Below are 22,051 nucleotides of genomic sequence, written 5' to 3' on the forward strand. Positions count from 1 at the left end.
ATGCAGTGATTGTGGCGCTTAGATAAGAGCACAACAGTCACGACTGTAGAAAATGACACGTCAGTGCTGCAGGTTCCATATAAAGAAAAAAAAAATCAAGAGTCGGAAAACCCCTCCTGTCTATAAATGAGAGATGTTGGGTCCAGCTGATTAATACTATAAACAAACCCAAAACAAACATGAGAAAATGTTGTTTGCCACTAAAAGGTTTGAAACAGTCAGTTATGAATCAGAATGGTCCAGTGATTGAACTATTCAGCCGATCGATTCACAGAAATGATGGGTTTTGCAGTTCCACGGTCTCCAAGCAGCAGTTCTGAGAAAATGACATTTATTCTGAGTAATGCCTTTGCCAGATATGAATGGAGACTTGATTGTGTGCTTTATTTCATTTCACAGTGTAGGCAGTCCTTTATTTCTGAGGAACTTTGTTAGTGTGTATAGTGATGACCCTCTGTACATGCTGTGAGAATGCAGCTTGATGGGATTTTCTTCTGCTTACACAGCGTCTCAATGATATTGAACTGATATTGGAATTTGTATTGAAAAGAACATTTTAAAATAATAAATTAGGCTTTATCAAACACTAAATACACTAAAGTTTGGTGTCTGTAAGATTGTTTAATGTTATGTAAGAAGCTATGCTTACCAAGGCAAACTACAGAAAAGAAAAAACATAGTAATATTTTGAAATATTGCTACAATTTCAAATACCCTTCAGAAATCATTCTAATATGTTGATTTGGTGCATTTAAGAAACATTTCTTATTATCACAGTTAAAAACAGTTGTGCTGCTTTACATATTCTGTATTTTCAGCATTCTTTGATAAATAGAATGTTCTGAACAGCATTTATTTGAAATATAAATCTTTTGTAACAACGCAGAAGTATATACTGTCACTTTTGCTCAATTTAATGCATGCTTGCTGAATAAAATGTAAAAAAAAAATCTTACAGACTTCAAACTTTTGAATGGTAGCATAAATACCTCAACAATTTTTTTTTTCTCCCGTTGCAGAACTATGGTCTAGAGACCGAGAATTTGCGGACTTTGTCGCACAAACTCAATGCATCCGCTAAGAATCTGCAGAACTTCATCACGGGCCGCCGCCGCGGGGGCCATTATGACGGACGGGTGTCGCGACGCCTTCCCAATGACTTCCTGACTTCAGTCGTTGACCTCATCGGAGCAGCTAAAAATCTACTAGCCTGGCTGGACAGGTACTTAAAAAGATCTAAACAGGGCATGAACTCACCTGGGCTGAACAGATTAAACCTGAACGTCACATAATATCATAGAATTTAATGGGACTGAAATTACACTTGATGGTACTGAATCAAAAGTGAGTCAAACAGCCTGGATAAGCTGCACAAAATAACAGACGAAAAGTAAACTAATTGCATTTTTTGCTTGTATAATGGAAACTATCCTGAAACCTAGGTTTGGAGTCCAGCCTGGGTCATGTCATGTTTAAAATGTGAAAAAAGAAAAAGAAAAATGTAGCTCTTGATGATTGGTATGGATAGTTGTTTGTGTTCATCTCTTCGTGTATGTGTTTTGCTTTATTTGCAGGTCTCCATTTGTCAGTGTTTCTGAGTACTCAGTGCTGAAGAACAACATTGTTCAGCTCTGTCTAGAGCTAACCACCATAGTACAGCAGGTGTGTGTTTGTGTGTGTGTGTGTGTGTGCGCATGTTTATTTGGTTTACGGGGACACAAATTTGTATAATAACATGGGTATGACAGAGGTATTACAATTTGAAGGTGGTTTATGAGGACACTGCCTATGTCCCTGTAAATCAAAAGGCTTAAAAAACATACTAAATGGTGTTTTTTTTTATCTAAAAATGCAGACAGTCTCCTGTAAAGGGGTAGGTTTAGGTGTAGGGTTGGTGTAGGGCAATAGCACATACAGTTTGTACAGTATAAAAACCATTACGCCTATGGAGAGTCCCCGTAAACCACATAAACCAACATGTGTGTGTGTGTGTGTGTGTGTGTGTTGTATTCACACAAACAGCACAGTCCTTTATTATTATTTTGATGTATGTGTTTCTCTTTTCCTCTCAGGATTGCACAGTGTATGAAACTGAGAATAAGATTCTACATGTGGTGAGTGTTTCTCAAGCCACACACACTTGCTTTTCACACACACAAACTTGTACACTCCCTATTAACTGTATTGACAGCGTCTAATTTTGATTACCACAGGCAATTACTTTGACTCAGTAATGCAATAAAAATGAAAGTCATAAGGAAAACCAAAGGGAAAGTCACATTTTTGTTAAACCATTGACATTTTTTTTTTTAGTTCATTATTTGATTTGTCTAAATCCTGCTTTTAAGGTGCAACCACCTTTCTAGCTAAATAAAATGTCCTTTAAGATGTTTACATAGACATTATTTGGCCACTTTATAAAAGCTTTTTACAAGTGAGGAACATCCTCCATCCCTACAGGCTGGTTATAAGACATTTTACTGTACAGTAGTTGTGAAGTCTTTTACAAGTATAGTGAAGAAGCACACACTCGCACACTTTTCTCACTCACACACAGCGTTTAAAAGTATATTTCAAGTAAAACGTGATTGTGGAGTCACATGTATCTAGCCTGCTCTGAAGCAAAAATCTGTTATGTGTGTGTTTAGCCTAAGGTTGGTTATCTTGAATAATGTAGATTGTGAATTTTTTTCCCTTCGGGATCACTGCCTGTAGAACAGAAAGAGAGGGAGGGATAGATGGATGGATGGAGACAAACAGAGAGAAAAAGATGAAAGAAAGAATATAGCATGAATAAATCTATATATAGCATATGACTTAATAATGACGATTCATTATTCATTATGGGTACATTTCATGACGCTGAATGCCTTTCGTGTGAATGGTTCGCAGTGTTGCCAGTGTTCACTGTTCCTTTCCAGTTCAACAGCTATAATTAGACTGAGAGCTTTACTGTAGAACCGCAAACATGGACTGACAACACTGGTCTGTCTCTCTCTTATTGTCTTTCTGTCTTTATCTCTCTTTGCAGTGCAAGACTCTATCAGGGATCTGTGAGCACATTATTTCATTGTCGTCTGATTCGTTGGTGTCACAGTCTGCCCACCTAGAGGTTGTCCATCTGACGAACGTTATGCCTAGTGAGGGCCTGGTGAGTAAACAATGGCAATATCCCTTCTATAATTAACAGAAATACGGGAATGCACATGCATGCAGAGTTATAATGCATAATATTACGATGCGTAATATTCAGACACAACTATAAGACAACTATTTGTAGACAAATGCTGCCCTAAAGTGTACCTGAATCTCATACTTCCAAGTCGCACATTCTTTATAAAAGAATGTCATGCATTTATCTTGGAAACATAACATGAAAGTAGCCTAAATACCCAAGTACCCAAATAACTACATCTGAATTCAAAATGATGAAAATATGTCATCAAAAATATATTTGGTACTTGACAACAATTTCTATTTTTCAAAAAACTTGTCTATGAGCTGTTTTGTACATTCTTGGTCATTCTTGTGCTCAGAATTAGTAATTACAATATTTCCGAATACATGGGACTATCTGTTTGTGTGACCAATTGCAAGAATGAGAAAGCTGTTTGAAAACAATCATTGTTTTTGCAGTTCCATTTAATGACAGAAATGATACACTTCAGCACCGTTTGAAAAATCTGTATAAATCTAGCTGTGATGTACTATGATTGATTGATTTTATGATTGACAACAGCCTCTTTCCTCTTTTTAGGGCATGTACATCAAGTCCACATATGACGGTCTTCATGTAATCACTGGAACCACAGAGAATGTGAGTTCAGAGCTGGATTTATTCTTTACCCATCTCATATAAATCCCACCAATCCGAACCCTAAAATAATAAACAGCTGTACGCCTCACTTCTTCCCACAATGTTTGGAGAATCCCACCTGGGAATGCCAGGATGGTCATTTAAACTGTCGACCTTTTTCAGGTTTAGGGTTCAGGCAGGACATGAGATATCACAATGAATCAAAAGATCTCAGACAATGTGCTCCCCTAGTGGCTCTGAAAACAAGTATTAAAGGTGCTGTCATTGGTAAAATGCATAAAATGTCCCTTATACTTAGTTTTATTCATTTTTATGATGTAGCCCTACTCTTGTCATTTATTAGTTTTTTTCTATTTAGTTCTATTTATTTCTTCTATTATTTCAACTTATTTTTGTTTTTTGTAAAGTTTAAGTCTTTAATCAAACATTATTTTATTTGAGATTTATTTCAGTTACTGAAAATGATATTGATAGTGTCAGTTAACAGTAACCATACTAGTTTCCCACTAAGTTTTTATGGTTCATGGCAGTGTGTGACATTTACAGTTGATATAATTAATTAATACATTTAATATGAATCCTGCATGTTCTGCGTGAATGAATGGTGCAGATGCGTGGTTTCGTTACCTACACACATACGTGTGATGCTCGCTGTGTTTTCAGCCTCTGCCGCCTCAGTATATGAGTAGATGAACACATTAACAATTTCTAGAACTGCTCTGAGAGTCACTTCATGAGCATTTTACTGTTTCTTGTCCTTCTTGTATATCATATCATATACAAACAGAAACTCAAAGGTCTTCACAGCAACCCATCAAAATAAAACTTCAGTTTAACTTGAAGAAACTGTGACAGAAATATATTACATAATGCAATGATAGAACTACTACTAATAATAAAATAATTAAAAATAATTTTTAAGAAATATTTACCAGCAAAATTATTTACCAGAAAAATGTAAACACACGACACGGTATTTGTGAAAAAATACAAAAATAAATAATAATAAATTAGTTTTTTTTTTTTTTTTAATCAATTACTTAGATTCTTTTGATTATTACAATTTAAATGAAACCATTAAAATAGAATCCAATTCATGGAAAACAGAGTTTTCATAGGGCCTTAAAATTTTATTTTGTGTTAAATGTTTTAATAAATTGCCGTTAAATCATGTAAGCTTCATGATTTGAATTAATTATACATGTTTTAATTTAATTTAATTTAATTTAATTTAATTTAATTTAATTTAATTTAATTTAATTTAATTTAATTTAATTTAATTTAATTTAATTTAATTTAATTTAATTTAATCATTAAGACAAAAAAAAATGTAATCCAGAAAAATTTTAATGGAAAAAAACAGAATTTGGGAAAATCAGATTTCATAGGGCCGTATGTAAAGCACCATCGTAGTTCTTCAACACCAAGATTAAACCCAGGTCAATTTTAAGATCATCATTTGTGATGCTGTGCGATAGGACTTCTTATCTGTAGGCAAACCAGCTCTGGTTTCCTTCAGATTGTCAGTGCCCATTTCAGGCAGTGTTGCTCTATAAAGCACATGCTGTGCTGCAGCTCTTCTGTGGGGACAGCAGAACCAGGTCATCCGCATAGAGCATGCACTTGATTTCAGAGCTGGGTAGAGTGAGGCTTGGAATGGTGGATTGTTCCAGTGCTGTTGTTAAATCATTTATGCACGTGTTCAATTAGGTTGGACTCAAGCTACAAGCCTTTTTTTAGCTGCTGAAAGAACAGAACTCATTGATTTCTAACTCTTAACGCACATTTACTGTTCAGCTAATGGACGATCTTCCTCATCAAGCTTATAAAACGACACATCAGAGGAAATGCTAAATCATCTGAATAATATTCTGGATTGGTGTGGCATGGTTTAGTGGTTAAACATTTGGGAAAATTGTTCAAACCCCAAAATGTTTGAAAATGCCTACCGTTGTACCCTTGAAAAAGACATTTAATCTAAGGTTGCCCCAGGCAGACTGTCACTGCAAGATTTGTACTGTAAGTAGCTAATGCATAGAATCATCATCTAATGACAGCTTACTGTGTTTGAAATAAATATTTAGCTATTTGTGTACAGGCAGAAGAAATGAGCAGAGCTGTATTTCCCAAAAGCATGCTTTGTTGATTGTAGAAACCACTGGCACCAATGCTCTCTACGATCTTCTTAGGCTTACAATGCTTTTGGGAAACGCAGCCCAGATGAGTGAGATTTTGATTATAAGACCCTCAAACGTTCTTTATAGGGAAGATCAACATTTAGGCATGTATGATGCTGTACACGGAAATACCTGGTGTCCGATTTATTTCTATAATGAACAGGGGTTATTAATCTCTCTCTCTCTCTCTCTCGCAGTCTCCTGCAGATCAGTGTAAGAAGATCCATGCCGGTGACGAGGTCATTCAGGTCAATCACCAAACTGTGGTGTGTATCATTGCGTGGGTCAGGTTGACATCTGTTTTGACCTTGCATCAGAGCATATGTGCAGTAATGTTCAGTAATGCACAGGTATGATTGATTATCAGCTGATGGCTGATGCTCAAGGGTTTTCAGGTGGATCTCATGAAGCCTGTCATAAACATGTCTAAAAATTCATAAGAAATTATACTTTTCATTAAGGAAATCAATTAGAAAATGAGACCTATTTTAGGGCCATAAATATTTTTTGCTCTCTAACATTGTTTTCTAGAGTCCCGTGCACATGTCATGTGGACAAAAATATATTTATCGTGGCCACAAGTTAAGAATTTGTTTCTATGAATTAAGAATTCATTCCCTCATTTTAGTCAAATTGTGAAGAATTTGTTTAATCACAACTTATTAATTGGTTCCCCCGTTTTAGTCAAATGTGGCCATTTGTTCAACAAATTACTACAACATGACCATGATTTAATCCCCAGCCGCCATTTCTCTTTACTCCAAATATAACTACTATACTTTACTATAAATATATGATTCTTTGCAAAATATTAATCTTTCACACTACTAACCTAGTGGAAAAAATATATGCTAAAATGTATCTGAAATACATTTATTTTGTGCTAATTATACTACAAATACATTTATATATTTATGTGCTTAATAAAACTACCTTACAATTGTACTTTTGATATACTAAAATGGTATACCTAAAATCTGCTAAACTGGAACATCTAATTTTTTGCTTAACGCACTTTAATTATGTGAAAGAAGTGCTGAAGTCCGACTAAAGTATATTTGATTGTGCTGAAGTGGAACTATTGCAAGTATACTTCAGCTACACTTTAAATATCACAATCCTTATTAATAGTGATATTAGAACACATTTTAAAACACACATAATATTAAGAAATGTGCATTGTGCAATAAAGAACTACTCCAAATGAAGTTTAATTATAATTTTATATCACTAAGTCTTACATGATTTGTCAATAAATATGGATTTGAAGTATATTCAGTATGAAATAAATGTATTTTAAATAAGTTATGGCATATTTTTTTACTAGGGTAGTTTAACATTATTTATTTAATTATATTTATCTCTATCTTTCAGGTGGGCTGGCAGTTGAAGAATTTGGTCAACTGTCTCCGTGAGGATCCGAGTGGAGTCATCCTCACGCTGAAGAAGAGGCCACAGAACACTCTGGGCTCCACCCCTGCACTGCTGAAGAACGCCCGCTGGAAACCACTCGCCCTGCAGGTCTGTGTGTGTGTGTGTGTGTGTGTCAGGATAGTTCAATGTGTTTGTTCAAGTGTATCCATTTAATATGTAGTGTGTGCGAGTGTGTGCATATGAGTGCATCTCAGAGCATTGAATGAGTTCCGTACGGCTTGTTGCCATGGCAGCCAGAGTTCCATGGTTGCTCTGGATACAAGTATCAGACAGATGCAGTTAAAGCTTGCACATGTGTCCTCTCCTCACAGTCACGACACAGCGGAGCGGAGTGGACCTTCACTCATGAATGAATCCACATTGGTGATCTAAAGGACATAATGCTTATTGACATAATTACAGATCAACTTATGGTGAAAGAGGATTTTAAATCCTTCCTTCCTGAATAAATAAACAATTAAAGAGCAGATATATTGTATGCTTGTGAATTACTGAATGGAAGACAGCTAGCGGTGGGCGATATGACCAAAATCATATATCACGATATAAGTCATTTTATTTCACAGTAAGGATATATATCAAAATATAGTTATTTTTGCTTTAAATAAGGTCTTTATGATATCAAAATTTATCATAATTCTGGTCACCAGAGTCAATATCAGCTTAAATGAAAAAAACTGAAGCTCACTGAAGTCAAGTAAACAGTCAGCGATTAAATATGAATTCGAAACTAATTACAAGCAATAGGACATAACTAAAAGAAATGCTACATTTAATAAAGTAGTCAAATGAATAAAAACACTGCATATTCTTCACTGTGTAAATTAAATGTATATTTTCCTTTTATTAAAGTTACAAAAGTGATTTAGTCAAGAACAGTGAGAGATTTTCTGTCCTTTGTTGTTTGATTAACATGAATGACAGACAGCAGGAATATTAGACTGCTGTCACTTTAAGAGCTGCCCGGATCCAATATACTCTTACATGTTTTCTTTCTCAGCTGTTTGCTTTCACTTAAGACCTAAGTTACTGTGTTTACGAGGATACTTGAAGAGACGGATATTTTGTCACATACAAGTGTGTGTATTTAACCGTTCAAGGCCTATAAAGCTGCAAAAATAACGTTCAATACTCCAACGCTCTATGAGAAGCATCTTCATGTGCATATAGCAAAATGAGTTCTCTTTCATTGCTGATTGCATTTCAGTGACTTAAAATCACTTGTTTTAAACCGCAATGCTTAAAAATGCATGCAAACAGCACAGCAATGTCCCGTGAGCGTGTAACCACGATAAATCGGTTGACAAATTTCTACAGATTTAAGCCCCATTCACACCAAGAACGATAACTATAAAGATGACTATAAAGACAACAATATTAGCATCCACACCAGCGTACGATATCGTCTGTATATTCTAAGCGCACACTTGTCTGCCGCTTTAAATTCTCGAGCTCATTATAGCAGGATGGATTCTGATTGGGTGTAAATGTTTTTATCATTCATCAGCTGGAAAAAAATCATTCTGAAAATGATTCCAACAATATTGTTTCTCTGTGCCTTTATCGTTATAGTTGTGGTGTGGACTGACTCTGCTATTCTTTAATATTGAGAACGATTTTTAGAACTATATCTTTATCGTTATCTTTATAGTTAAAGTTTAATCATGTCTACCGGTATATCGCTCACGTCACCCCCTAGAGATGGCACTATAAATGAACAGCTGGATAAAATGACTAAAGAATAAAAGGACATAATTGTACTGAAATATTTATGTGCAATAAAACAATGCCCACTGATAACTGCAAGAGTTTTTGTGTACATGATTCTCGTGTCTCTTGTTCCTGGATTGCTGTCTGCTGCTTGTTGCTATGCTTTTCCTCATTGCTAACTGACTGATGCAGCACTCATGGTTGCTAAGGGAAACACCATCGTTGTTGTTTTTGTTTTTTTAACACACTCTTGGTCCTCAATTAGTCAAAGGTCTTTGGACGTGTGTGACCGATCACTGTCCTGCCCTCTAGTGAAACTAACTGCTCCAGACTAACATACTGTACAACTATATTTGGAAAAAATGTTTTTATTTGTCTGTTATTTGTATGGTCTAATAGCTGATTTTCATGTAATTCTTTTCTATTGCATTAATAATGACAACAAAGTGTCATTAGCTTCATACTGAGGCCATTTTGTGCATGTTTTTGATTGACAGCCGCTGTCCACCAGTCCGTGCAGTGGTTCTCCCACCCCACCCAGCACACTTGGGTCAGTGGGCCTCTCACCTGGAGTGGACACACCTGGGGGACATGATGTTTTTATTCTTTCCCCTGTCTACGGACACAGGTATTCACATATGAAATATAAAATGTATGAAAAACTGTTTCTTTTAGCATGTTGGTGTAATTGTATTCCCCTTTTTATTTCTTCCTTGGCTCTTGTTCTCTCTCAATTAGAGAGGATGATCTGGATCGGGGTGGGTTTGGTGTGTTTGGCTCGGATTCACCGGGGTATTATGTAGAACAGGAATTACTGGGGGGTCAGTACTTCCCCCTCCTGGAAGAGGATTCGGGGAGAAATACCGGACTGCGACGCAGAGACCGGACCCCAACTCACAGTAAGAAGATGCAATTGGATTTTACAAATATGCAAAAATGAATTCAAATTCAAATAAATAATATTTACATTCACATTTTAATTATGGCTAATTTAAAACTTAAAAAAAAAATAAGTTATTTGTATGTAATTATTATTGATGTCCTCAAGTAGTTTATTATAAGAAATGATATTTTTTATTAAGAAAATTAGCCCTTTTTAGGACCATGAGCATTTTTTTGCATTGTAACATTATTTTCCAAATTAAGCAGAGAAACCCTAGTTTTCTTTACTGTAAATTTCCATTGATTTAATCAGGAACAATACATGTATATAAAGTGGTGTGCAGGTGCGCATGAATGACCAAAATAAAAACAATGCGCTGGGTAAATAAGTTTTCAGACCACTCATTTATGCACCAACATAGTTGACAGCTGCTAATGCACTAATATGACTAACCGTAACACTGTATAAGATTTCCATTCGAATATATTGCATAAATCTAGGCTACACACTGCCGGTTTCAGAGCAAAACGCAAAAATGTGACATTTCAATCCCTGACACGCTTCACTCAGCAACGCTAAAACTGCCAGCACATATACTTACTTAAAATATGTTTAAAAAATGTTTATAAAAAAAGAAAGAAAGTAAAAAATGAAAAATTGAAATATTAGCATTGTATTTTTTTAAGTGTACACACAATTAATGCTCATTTTAATAAAAAAATTATTGTGTCTGTACAGGATGATTTTTATTGCTATATTTTAGTTTGAATTTAAAAGACTGGTCTGTAAGTATTATTATCTGTTTTCTAAATGAGTTGTTACAGTCATAATTCATATACATAATGTATTCTCAATTCAGAACGCCATACTATTATGGTACATACTGTCTCTATACACTATATATAGAATACTGTATTCTCTTTTTTTAATAATATATGAAACTGTACACTGTTTCATATATTATTAAATAAACTGTTGTATGCTTATGCAAAATTACACAATGTACATTTTTAAGCTGGACATAGACGCAGTGCACTACAGGAGATTAAGCCACTAGGGATCTCCAGCGTTAAACTGCAAATCTCAGCCATTTAGTATGTTGCCGCTGTACTACTACGTGCACTATAATACACACTGAGAGAATAGATGAAAGATGCTATGAAATACACCAGTACACACACAGATACACACTTAAATGATGTTTGTCTCTGCCTGTAGGTGACATCCGACAGGTTTCAATGGGAACTGAATGGCTGGCAGAGCCTCAAGAATCTGGAGTTTACAAAAGAGGAAGCAGAGGTGATGATTTTAATTTGTTGGCACATTTAACCAATTTACTACTTTTTGTTTTTTAACTCCACTGGCACCAACTTGTAATTTAATTTAAAACTTATGTGCCTTATTGTAATTGTAGACATTGCTGACGCCCATGGCCAACACTGATTTTGTCTATCTAGCGAGGAAATTAAAAGCGGTCCACTCAAAAATGCCATTAACAGTTCTGTCTTTTAAAAAATGGACAGATGTTGGCCTCTATGAGGATTTTAGGTCAGAGCTCAGTGTCAGTAATAAATGCTCCATCTCTAATGCTTACAGTCTCACTAGGAAAGAGAGGTGTAAGCCAGTGGTTTCCCACTCATATTTCTAAGGAACTATGCACAATTTTCTTGCCCTAAATTTAGGAAGTACCCCTCATATTTAGAGATCTGTGATTATAAAAATCACATATTACATTATACCAAACATGTGTTTACTTAATATGTGAATGTCTTTGTTAATGTTGGTATTTGAAGTTAACTACAAAGTTAGGAGCTGCTTCTTGGTAACTACAATCTAGTTTTTCAGCATCATGTGGCATTCTTGGTTGCATATCCTGGCATTTGCAGTGTAAGTTGATTTCACAAGTATATATAAAGAACGTAAATGTCACAAAACTATAGAACTGACATTTCAGAGCATGAGATCAGAGAACATAAAGCTGTAAGGTGGTGACTTTGTTCTAGAGAACTTTGCAACCAAAAGCAGGAAATACTGTTACGCAGGCTTGTCTGTGAAAGTTGAGAGTAGGACAGACTTCTTTGAAGAAGCCAACTGAGCTTTAGAAAGCAGGAGGAAATGTAAACAACCATTACCGCTGCCGCTGGTTGTTCAGTACAGGGTAACGTTTTTTTTTTCTGAATATACTATAGAATTTTTTTCCCCTCTCAAAAAGCAACAACAGAGCAGTGAAACTTATAACTTAGAAAATCTCATTTCTGCTGATATCTTTACCAACTCCTCTTAATGTGTGAGCGTTAATCTAGTTTAACTTAAAGATTTGAGAAACAGAACTTTTTTCAATGACAGTAACCAACTTTACTTTTTGGTTTTTGGGGAGAAAGGTGACATGTAAACATATCAAATGACTAATTTATTACTTCCCCGTTTCTTTTTTGTGGAAACACAACTCTAAGAATAGAACAGAGATTGCGTAGGTGACATTGGCACAGATATAAATAGAAAGCAAACCTCCTTGAGGGGAAATAAACCTCCAAAACCCTCACACACACACACACACACAGGAAGGTGCAAGAGTAGCTTCGTGCTGTGGCAGCTGGAGTCATGAATATTTTGCAGTACGCTTATGTTCCCATTACAGTGTTTTTGGCTCAGAATGTGACTCACTGCTTGGTTTCTGTCTTTGTCCATCAGATTCTGATTCCTCCCTCTTGCGGTTCCTCAGTGATGATAGGATTTTGTTGATCCAGGAAGAGGCAGAGTTTTCCCAGCGTGACACAAGCAGACGATCCAGGAAGAAGAGCCGAAATCCCAGCAGTCCCAGTTTTCCCATTAGTCCCTCTATGCTTGCCCCGCCTGTGCGTCTGGACACAGGTCCCCCTGAGGGTCTGCCCTTCCCCGTGCCCGACTCTAATACGATGCCACACTACCATGTAAGTGAAATGCTGAATCTGATCTGAGCTGTGACTTTTCTCACACAATTGCAATTGTGTGATGTCAGTAAACATCGATACGGTTTTCAAATATTAGTGTTTTAACTTAGAGGCATATCAGACATTCTGACATTTATATTTGTTTATTAAAAAAAAAAAAAAAGGAAAAATTGCCTCATCTAGTGACATACTAGTCAAATTATTGATCCATAATTTGATCACGTGATTGTACACACTCACACGTCTCTGGAACAGTAGGGTTTTTTTTCATAACACAGAACAGGAAATTCAAATCTGTCTTCCTCTCTGTCTCTTTTTGTCTTTGTCATTCTCTTCTTTGCCTCAGAGAGCTGCAGACACACTTCGAGCAGATGCTGATAGGCAAGTAAACTTCATACCGTCCTTAAATTATCATATTTGTTTGTATTATTGAATTATTATCCCCTGGGGTTGACTTGTTAACGCAAAGAGTAAAGGTTACGGCAAAAATGTCTTTTTTGGGCTGTTGTTTTCAGCTTTGTCCTCAATAATTCTTTGTAAACACTCCCTTGAGGACAAAAACTGCTTACACATGAGCTGTGGGTTGACTGTTGGGTCTATTATCGATTTGAACTGGTCCATGCTGTAATATGTGCCTCTTTGTATAGCCTGCATTACATTGTGACAGATTGACGATAATGTATCATAATCTGCCCTACCATGTGTCACTCAAATGGTTTAAAACGAACCAAATAACCTTCAGCCTCTGATTCTCATCACCGAGCTAATTCAGAAAGGTTTTCAGGGAAGCAGGTGCTACACATGGCCAGATGTCTACAAATCACAAGATAAATCCAAGGGTTTAAAAATAAGATGTTTTTGGAGAATAATAATCTATACATACTGGACTGGGGAACAAGTTTTGAATTCTTAAATTGACAGCATGTCATCTTAGTACAGTAAATTATGAAGGAGAGTTTTGATAGAGCGCACAACAGTCACCACAGCGAGGGTCTTAATGAACTGCCGTTTATTTAAAAATGAGGAACAGAAATTCCTTAGCTGCATTTTTAAGGAGGTTTTTATTTCCTCTGTGGCTGAAGCTGTAAGAGTCTGCAGAGTCCGATGCTGTGGAACGAGTCTGTGTGAACATGGAACGATCTCCAATTAGATTAAAGAGCGTTGTCTGGGTGCCTGAGGTTTAGTTGTAGTCCTTATTATTCAAAAATATTGTGTGTGTGTGTTTGAGCATGAGCAGCTGTGCTAGGGTGGTTTCAGTTGGAATAAGTTATGAAGTTAACCTCAAACCCCAGCATCCTGTCCACTACCTGTGCCTTTGTTTGAGTTAAGTAGGTGAGAATTTTTTTTATTTTTTTATTCTTGCTGCAGGTGGAATCATAAATTACACTGCTACGCTCAGGCAGTTCTAATAATCACATAATTAAAAGGCCACTGAAAACAGAACTCTGTTCTTGTCTGACTGTCTCATTGTCTTTCTCCTGTTGCCCCTCTCTACAGATATGCCAGTTCAGGACTTGACCGACAAGCAGGGGCATCAATGAGGAAGGTAAACTACAAGCGCATGTACAGCATTAGTATTAATGAGAATGTTGGGAACAAGTGGTGCAGATACAATTTTCAGTAGTTTTTATTTTATTTTTTGATTGGAGAATTTTTATTTGCAATATGGCAACAAAAATAGTTGTGGTAGTTAGACATTAGTTGATGAACACTAGTTTTTTATTATATATATATATATATATATATATCTGTTATAATGTGTTTTAAATAGAAATCCTCAAAGCTTTGGTTTATGAGAATGACACAAGCAATTCTTTGTTCCTTATGTGTCCTTCCTCTCCTCTCTCTAGTCTGTACATTACGCCTCTCTGAGGACCAAGCCCAAGAAAAAAAGCAAAGGTACAATGAGATGCGATGCATACAAGCTCCTGAGTTTACTTCGAGTGCATGGGTTGTGTGTTGTGTTACACTGTGCTGTGTTTGTCAAGAAGAATATTATCACAATGTTATTCTGTCATTTAATATGCTGTGCGTGTGCGCGTGTAGGTTCCCTCAGTAGTGCCAGCAGGAGGCGTATTGCCTGCAAAGATCTGGGTCATGGGGACTGTGAAGGCTGGCTATGGAAAAAGAAGGACGCCACTGGCTACTTTACACAGAAATGGAAGAAGTACTGGTTCGTTCTCAAAGACTCCAACCTGTACTGGTACACCAATCAGAACGTAAGTAAACAAACACAATTCCTTTCTTTTGTGTTGTGTGTAGGATGTATGAAAGTGTATAGCGTTCAATCTTTTATCCATTTCCACTTTAAATAATTCTGGGATCTGAAACAGCTTTACAATTCCACATCCAGCCAGTCAATCTCTACTATTATTACTAATTACACAATTATCAGCACTTTCATTACCTGCTGCCTTCATTGATGGCCTGGTAACAGGCTCACACATGGGAGTAATGTAATGTTTTCTAGTTTTTGCATATTAAAGTGTGCATCACATCTCTCAGTTTTAGAGAAAATCTGTGCATTTATACTATCACGTAACTGCTGTAGTTATGATGCAGAAATGATTTCTCTTGTTCTTTATTTCTTTGCTCAGGATGAGAAAGCAGAGGGCTTCATCAGTTTGCCAGAGTTTCGGATAGACAGAGCAATTGAGTGCAGGAGGAAACAGTGAGTGTTAGAAGACAACAATAATCACTCTTTCTCTCTGTTGTGTTGGGTTTGCTGGTTTTTGGGTGGGTCTTTGTTTGAAACCCATCAGCTAACGGAAATTAGGTCACTCTTTCTTTTACAAACACAAACACACACACACACAAGTTTGTTTTTGTGAAAAGTGGGGACATCCCATAGGCGTAATGGTTTTTATACTGTACAAACTGTATGTGCTATTGCCCTACACCAATCCTACATCTAACCCTACCCCTTACAGGAAACTTTGTGCTATTTCAGATTTTTAATACACTCCATTCTGTGTGATTTATACGTTTGAAAAGTGGGGACATGGGGTAATGTCCTGAAAAGTCACCTTCTCCTTGTAATACCCTTGTCATTATACAAATGTATGTCCTCATTTGTCACAAAAACGCGTGCACACACACACACACACACACAAACTAGATATTTGTGTGTGAACGTCTCTTTTTCTTTGTCTTTTTTGTTTCAGTGCCTTCAAAGCATGTCATCCCAAAATTAAGAGTTTCTTTTTTGCTACAGATCATTTAGAGGAGATGAACAGGTAAGTGGTTTCAGAGCCTGTTCAAACATCAGCTCCCCTCTCTGTTATTTCCTCTCACATCTGTGTTTCCTGTTTCAGGTGGATGAACCGTTTAGGCTTAGCTGCGATTGGCTACACGCCTGATGATCCGGTACCGCGTCCTGATGAAGGTTAGATCACATCGTGTGATGTAATCATGAGCCCATAGTGTTGTGATCTCACTGACTCTAGTTTTACACCATTTCATTGTTCTGTAAGCTGTTGAAAAGCCTAATCTGACTATTGCAAGCTATAATGTCATGTATATGTTATTCTGATATTTTTATTTAGATTACTGGAGTGAGAGTGACCAGGATGAGGTGGATGGCTCTATGACGCTCAAACAGGAGGCCACGTACCACCACAACCCCTCTGTGAGTATAAACTCACGTCTAAATACACATTGCATACATTCAGCCCAAAACACACTCTTTCATTTTCTTTAACAGAAACTATTTCTATTTCTACCGTCACACTGTCACGATATTGGTTTTGGAGCCTGTTAACAATTTCCACTAAAACCTCAAATCAGGAACCAGTAAAATAAGAAGTCAAGCATCAGGGCAATTTATTTTTTTCTAATTTGCAAAACAAAACTGCATGGCACAAATAGGTTTGTTCTCCCATTGCAGCACCTTGTTAATATTTCTATACACTCCAACCATTGTTTCACCCTTCTGTCTGAAATTGATTTTTATTTGCAAATTGATTTTCAAATTTGAATTTATGAATATACTTCATAGTAAAAATTTATATTATACACACACAACCATTCATTTGTTTGGGGTCAGTACGTATTTTTAAATTTGATCAAATAATTGCAGCCTGGGTGAGCAAAAGAGACTTCTTTCAAAAGTATTAAAAATCTTACCAAGCCCAGCCAGCTCATAATGATGGCATCAAGGTGTTAAAATTACATTACTTCAGATGAGAAAATAAGTTGCAAATAAGGTGATTTTCATGCTTATTTATAGGCAATATATGATGTAACATGGTCAGTTTTGTCATTTTTTGGCTCACAGAGAGGTTTGCTGAGCACCAGCTCCCACACCAGCACTATACTGGTGAAAAACAAAGACCTTCTTCATCTTTGGAGATAGAAAGATATTTTTGATGAAATCCGAGCGTTTTCTGACCCTGCATAGACAGCAATGCATGTGACACCTTCAAGGCCCAGAAAGGTAGTAAGGACAAAAGAGTCTATGTGACATCAATGGTTCAACGCACATCGAAGACTGACAAGGAAGAGAAGAAATTGTTGAACAAAGTTGAACAATATTTGTTTTCTCTGCTCACAAAAAGTATTCTTGTAGCTACGATTGAACTACTGATGTCATGTCAAGAAATCATACTTACCCAAAATGGTTATATGGTAGTATACATTACCATTTTTTTAAAAAGGAAATAGAAAAAATTATTGCAGAAATGCCATCACAGTCTGAATAGGTCCAAGTTCAAATCTGTAAAATGAACGTAGAATTTATCTCCATAAGCAAATCTAGAGGAAAAATCTATACTGGTGGAAAACAAATAGTGAACTGTCATCTTATACCTCTAGCTTTCTGACTGACAGCTGACAATGATAATGACCAAGGTTTCTTTTGTCCTCAGGCAACTTCGTCCAGTCCATTTCCTGAGCGCCATTTTTCCAGTGGCTCCACATTCTCGCATTCCTCTGCCGAGGAGTCCCATTCTTCCTGCCGATCCTCCCATCGAGAACGCCGCTCATGGCAAGACCTGATTGAAACCCCCTTGACCAGCACAGGCCTACACTACCTTCAGACCGCAGAAGAGGAGGAGCCAGCTCTGCTGTCACCTGACCAGCATCGACAGGCCACGCTCCCCGCCCAGCGCCGGCGTCCTCTGGAACGTGACGGGCCGTTTCCGTTGACGGACAGCGAAGAGTCCCGGCCTCGCCATCACACTCACAAGCAGCGTAGTCAGAGCCTCCCTCGCCACCGCGACACACACGGACACTCGCACCGCAGCGCCCGTACGCATACGCATGCGCACACACATGGCACTCTGAGGCCAAGAACTCATCTCCATGAGGAAGAGGAGGAGGAAGAGGAGGAGGAAAAGCAGGTTCGCAAATCTAGCAACAGGAGGCCTGAGAGCGAAGAAAAAGTGTCCGATGGCACGGACGGCCTGCAGGAGCTGTACCGATCGCTGGAGCAGGCCAGTCTCTCAGCTTTAGGCCAGCAGAGGCCTTCCACCAAACAAGAGTTCAGACGCTCCTTCATCAAACGCAGCAATGACCCCGCCACAAATGAACGACTGCACCGTATACGGGTTCTCCGCTCCACGCTAAAGGTACGCAAACGCAGAAAGCAGTTGACCTTTTTAAACTTTTGGGTTTGGAACGTGGACGTAAACTATAACAGGGTAAACTTCTATTATAAACTCCACTGCAGTCATGTTTTTTAGTAGATGAATGTAATACAGTACAACACAAAATATAGTGTTAGTATGCTACTGTGATGAAAGTTTTGGTTTTTAAAGGTTTCTTATGCTCACCAAAACATTTATTTGATTAAAATGCAGTAAAATATATATATTGTAAAATATTATTACATTTAAAATAGCCATTTTCTATTTTGATGCATTTTTAATGTAATTTATTTCTGTGATAGTGACAGTAAAAAAGAATGGCATTTATTTGAAAAAGAAAATTTTTGTAACATTATAAATGTCTACTGTTACTTTTGATCAGTTTAATGCATCCTTGCTTAAAGGGATAGTTGACCCAAAAATTAAAACCCTCATGTCGTTCCAAACCCGTAAGACATTCATTCATCTTCAGAACACAAATTAAGATATTTTTGATGAAATCCATGAGATTTCCCCGCATAGACAGCAATGCAACTGACACATTCAAGGCCCAGAAAGGTGGAAAGGACATCCGTAAAATAATCCATGTGACATCAATGGTTCAACGCACGTTGAAGACTGATACGGAAGAGAAGAAATTGTTGAATATACAGTAGTCATTACTTTTGTTTTCTTTGCGCACAAAAAGTATTCTCGTAGATTCATAACATTATGATTGAACCACTGATGTCACAAGGATTATCAATTTAGCAATTTTAGCAATATTTTATCAATGTCCTTACTACCTTTCTGGGCCTTGAACTTGTCAGTTGTGTTGCTGTCTATGCGGGGTCAGAAAGCTCTTGGATTTCATTAAAATATCTTCATTTGTTTTCCGAAGATGAACGAAGGAAGAATTTTCAACCGCTCTCTTTCCCCTTCACCAACAGGCAAAGGAGGGTGACTTGGCGATAATCAGTCAGTTGCTGGACGACCCTTGTTTGACCTCGAGGAAGTTTCGTGAATGGAAGCAACGTAACCACGAGCTCTTCCTGGATATCTGTGAGTTCAGCTCTGCCCCACTGGAACCGCCCAGCGAGTCCAACGACCTTTCACCTCTCTCGCCAACGCTGATGATGCACACTCACTCTTTCATAGAAACGCACGTGTGAAACACAGTCACGCACCCACACGACTAACAAACAGTCACATGCTAAAATACAGACATAAAGATATATGAATAACGGGAGTCGTGCGTTTCAAACCCACACACACACACACACTTTGAAAAACACTGTGGATCCAGACTGTCTTCACTTTCTCCTTGACGGATGACCTGATACTGCCCTCCTCCTGACCGCGAGTGACACCGGATTGAACCAATACACTGTAAGATCAATGTCAAAGAACTGACCCAGCCTCCAGAACTACTGCAGACAGACACGCAGCCACTGAAACAGAAAAAGTGACTCAAACTGCTCAAACTTCACGGAAGCAAAAGTGTTACCTGCACATTTACGGCAAACTCTGTACAATATATTTCATCACGGCCACATTTTGAGACGGATGGAAGAAAGGCCCCATGAGGTGCCCACTGCATGCCTGAAGAAACATCTTTTCAGATTAATTGACAACCTGTTGAACAAAGTAGGACCGTATATAAAAACAAATCTTTTATTTTTCTCTCTGATTGGAGTTAATTTTTTTTTTTTTTTTTTTTAAATATATCTTCTGAAGATTTTGTTTGTTTGTTTATTTATTTTATATATATATATATATATATATATATATATATATAAAAAATGTTTTTTTTTTTTTTTTTGATTTCCTTCCCTTGGAATGCTGCAGGAAGAGCACTCATGTAGCCATGGGCAACAGGCTTTACTCTGTTACCAAGCAACACCGCCCTACTGTGTTACTCTATACAACTCTCAAAGCAAGCAAGAGTGTTGGAAAGTGTGTGTGTGTGTGTGTGTGTGTGTGTGTGTGTATTAGAGAAATGAGAGAAAGACAGAAAACGAGTCAGTTGGATGCCGAAGAGTCTCTTTTTGAGAGTTTGATGACATTTGCATTCGGGAAAAGATGAACTCCTGGCAGGTAGTAACGTGTTTAATTTGGCTTCTTTAGAATATTTATATTATAGCTAAACTCATGCATGGTTTAAAAAAGTATTACTATATGCTATCAGGCCAGAGAACAGTCTGTATATAAGAACATATTATTTGCATAGCTGCATCCTCTGTTTAAAACTGTGAATTGTACTCGTGAATGCAATCTTTTGACTCTGCGAATGCAGAACCTTTCTACTCTCTATTTTTTTCTACAAAAAAAGATGAAAAGCTTTGCTTCTCTGATGTTATGACTGTTTTTGCTTGTTTCCGGGTCTTTGCTGGTCATTACCTCTGAGCTATGGGCTACATTCAGGTCGTTAGTTTCTGTTTGCTAATGTACGTGTCCCTTAGACAGACTCCACAAGCCTAAAGCCAACATTTTATTCCCTTTCGCAATTCTAGACGTCAGTGGCTCAGGATTCTAGAATTGGATAAAGTCAAACGGGAGAGAATTAGAGGTTAAAATACAAAAAAAAAATAAAAAATCAATTGGTTCATTCCCGGCGGTGGAGCGCAAAATGTCCCCTTTCCAAATGTCGTGTGTGTGTGTTCTCATTTGTCCACATTACAAACACGTTGGTTTTAAACGCAGCCCTGCATATGTGCTCAGTGTTACAGTTATGTTTGATTGTCACTTTTTAGAATCTCGTGGGATGTATTTTAATTGAATAGAATGTACTCATTCAATAGCTTGTTAATTGTAAATTTCATTGGAACAAACACACACACTGCCCACACACAGACAATACTTTTACGTCCGTGGTTGATGCTTTCTTACCAAAGCGACTCTCAAAATCACATCTGCCCGTTGCAGTTACCTTTTTAATGATTCTTTTTATGTAGAATGTTACACTTCACTGTGTTTCATCTCATGATATGTGTGTGTGTGTGTGAGTGAGTGAGTGAGTGTGTGTTCTCCAGGCCATCGGGGTTTCACTGTGGTTTTAAGGGCATGTCCCCCCCTCTCTCCCCCACACGGCTATGCTGTATAAGGTGTAAGTTGCACTGCAACATTGAGACGGAACATATTGCTCTTTTTTCAAGGTTTTCTTTCAAAAATTCCCCTTCTGTATATTAAAACACCAGGAAGAGCCTGATATTTATTCACAGTATTATTCAAAGCTAACCCTCTTTGCTTTCAGAAATATAAATACATATATAAATATATATAATACAGATTGTAAAATGTTAAACTAATAAACTGAGTTCTCTGCACTCTGCATTTGTGTTTTGTGATACTTTCCAGCGGTCTCATCTTGTGTGATGGTTCCAATGTCCAGTAAAATCTCAGGCTGAAATGCAACTGTGTGTGTATGCTTGGTTTACCAAAGATTTCATAGGGCTTGATGGCTTTCTTGTGAAAAAAAGCAAGATATTTACCACCAAACAAACTGATTTTAGTTAACTTGGGTTGAAGTACCTGGA

General features: G+C 37.2%; 1 protein-coding gene across 1 annotated transcript in view; it reads left to right on the top strand.

Moving 5' to 3' along the window:
- si:ch211-26b3.4 (connector enhancer of kinase suppressor of ras 2) overlaps positions 1 to 21,835 on the top strand; it is a 34,877-nt gene extending 13,042 nt beyond the window's left edge. Inside the window, exons 3-23 of the mRNA XM_058777119.1 lie at positions 1,020 to 1,222; positions 1,575 to 1,662; positions 2,073 to 2,114; positions 3,032 to 3,151; positions 3,758 to 3,817; positions 6,192 to 6,260; positions 7,369 to 7,515; positions 9,636 to 9,766; positions 9,877 to 10,037; positions 11,240 to 11,320; positions 12,713 to 12,951; positions 13,298 to 13,332; positions 14,449 to 14,497; positions 14,802 to 14,850; positions 14,998 to 15,170; positions 15,549 to 15,622; positions 16,116 to 16,187; positions 16,266 to 16,336; positions 16,497 to 16,579; positions 17,817 to 18,518; positions 19,466 to 21,835. Of these exons, the coding sequence (XP_058633102.1) occupies positions 1,020 to 1,222; positions 1,575 to 1,662; positions 2,073 to 2,114; positions 3,032 to 3,151; positions 3,758 to 3,817; positions 6,192 to 6,260; positions 7,369 to 7,515; positions 9,636 to 9,766; positions 9,877 to 10,037; positions 11,240 to 11,320; positions 12,713 to 12,951; positions 13,298 to 13,332; positions 14,449 to 14,497; positions 14,802 to 14,850; positions 14,998 to 15,170; positions 15,549 to 15,622; positions 16,116 to 16,187; positions 16,266 to 16,336; positions 16,497 to 16,579; positions 17,817 to 18,518; positions 19,466 to 19,687 (2,871 nt within the window). The 3' untranslated portion in view covers positions 19,688 to 21,835. The remainder of the gene's footprint in view (positions 1 to 1,019; positions 1,223 to 1,574; positions 1,663 to 2,072; positions 2,115 to 3,031; positions 3,152 to 3,757; positions 3,818 to 6,191; positions 6,261 to 7,368; positions 7,516 to 9,635; positions 9,767 to 9,876; positions 10,038 to 11,239; positions 11,321 to 12,712; positions 12,952 to 13,297; positions 13,333 to 14,448; positions 14,498 to 14,801; positions 14,851 to 14,997; positions 15,171 to 15,548; positions 15,623 to 16,115; positions 16,188 to 16,265; positions 16,337 to 16,496; positions 16,580 to 17,816; positions 18,519 to 19,465) is intronic.
- Positions 21,836 to 22,051: the final 216 nt, after the last annotated feature.

The sequence above is a fragment of the Onychostoma macrolepis genome, chromosome 05 (genome assembly GCF_012432095.1).
Source record: "Onychostoma macrolepis isolate SWU-2019 chromosome 05, ASM1243209v1, whole genome shotgun sequence".
Lineage (NCBI taxonomy): Eukaryota > Metazoa > Chordata > Actinopteri > Cypriniformes > Cyprinidae > Onychostoma > Onychostoma macrolepis.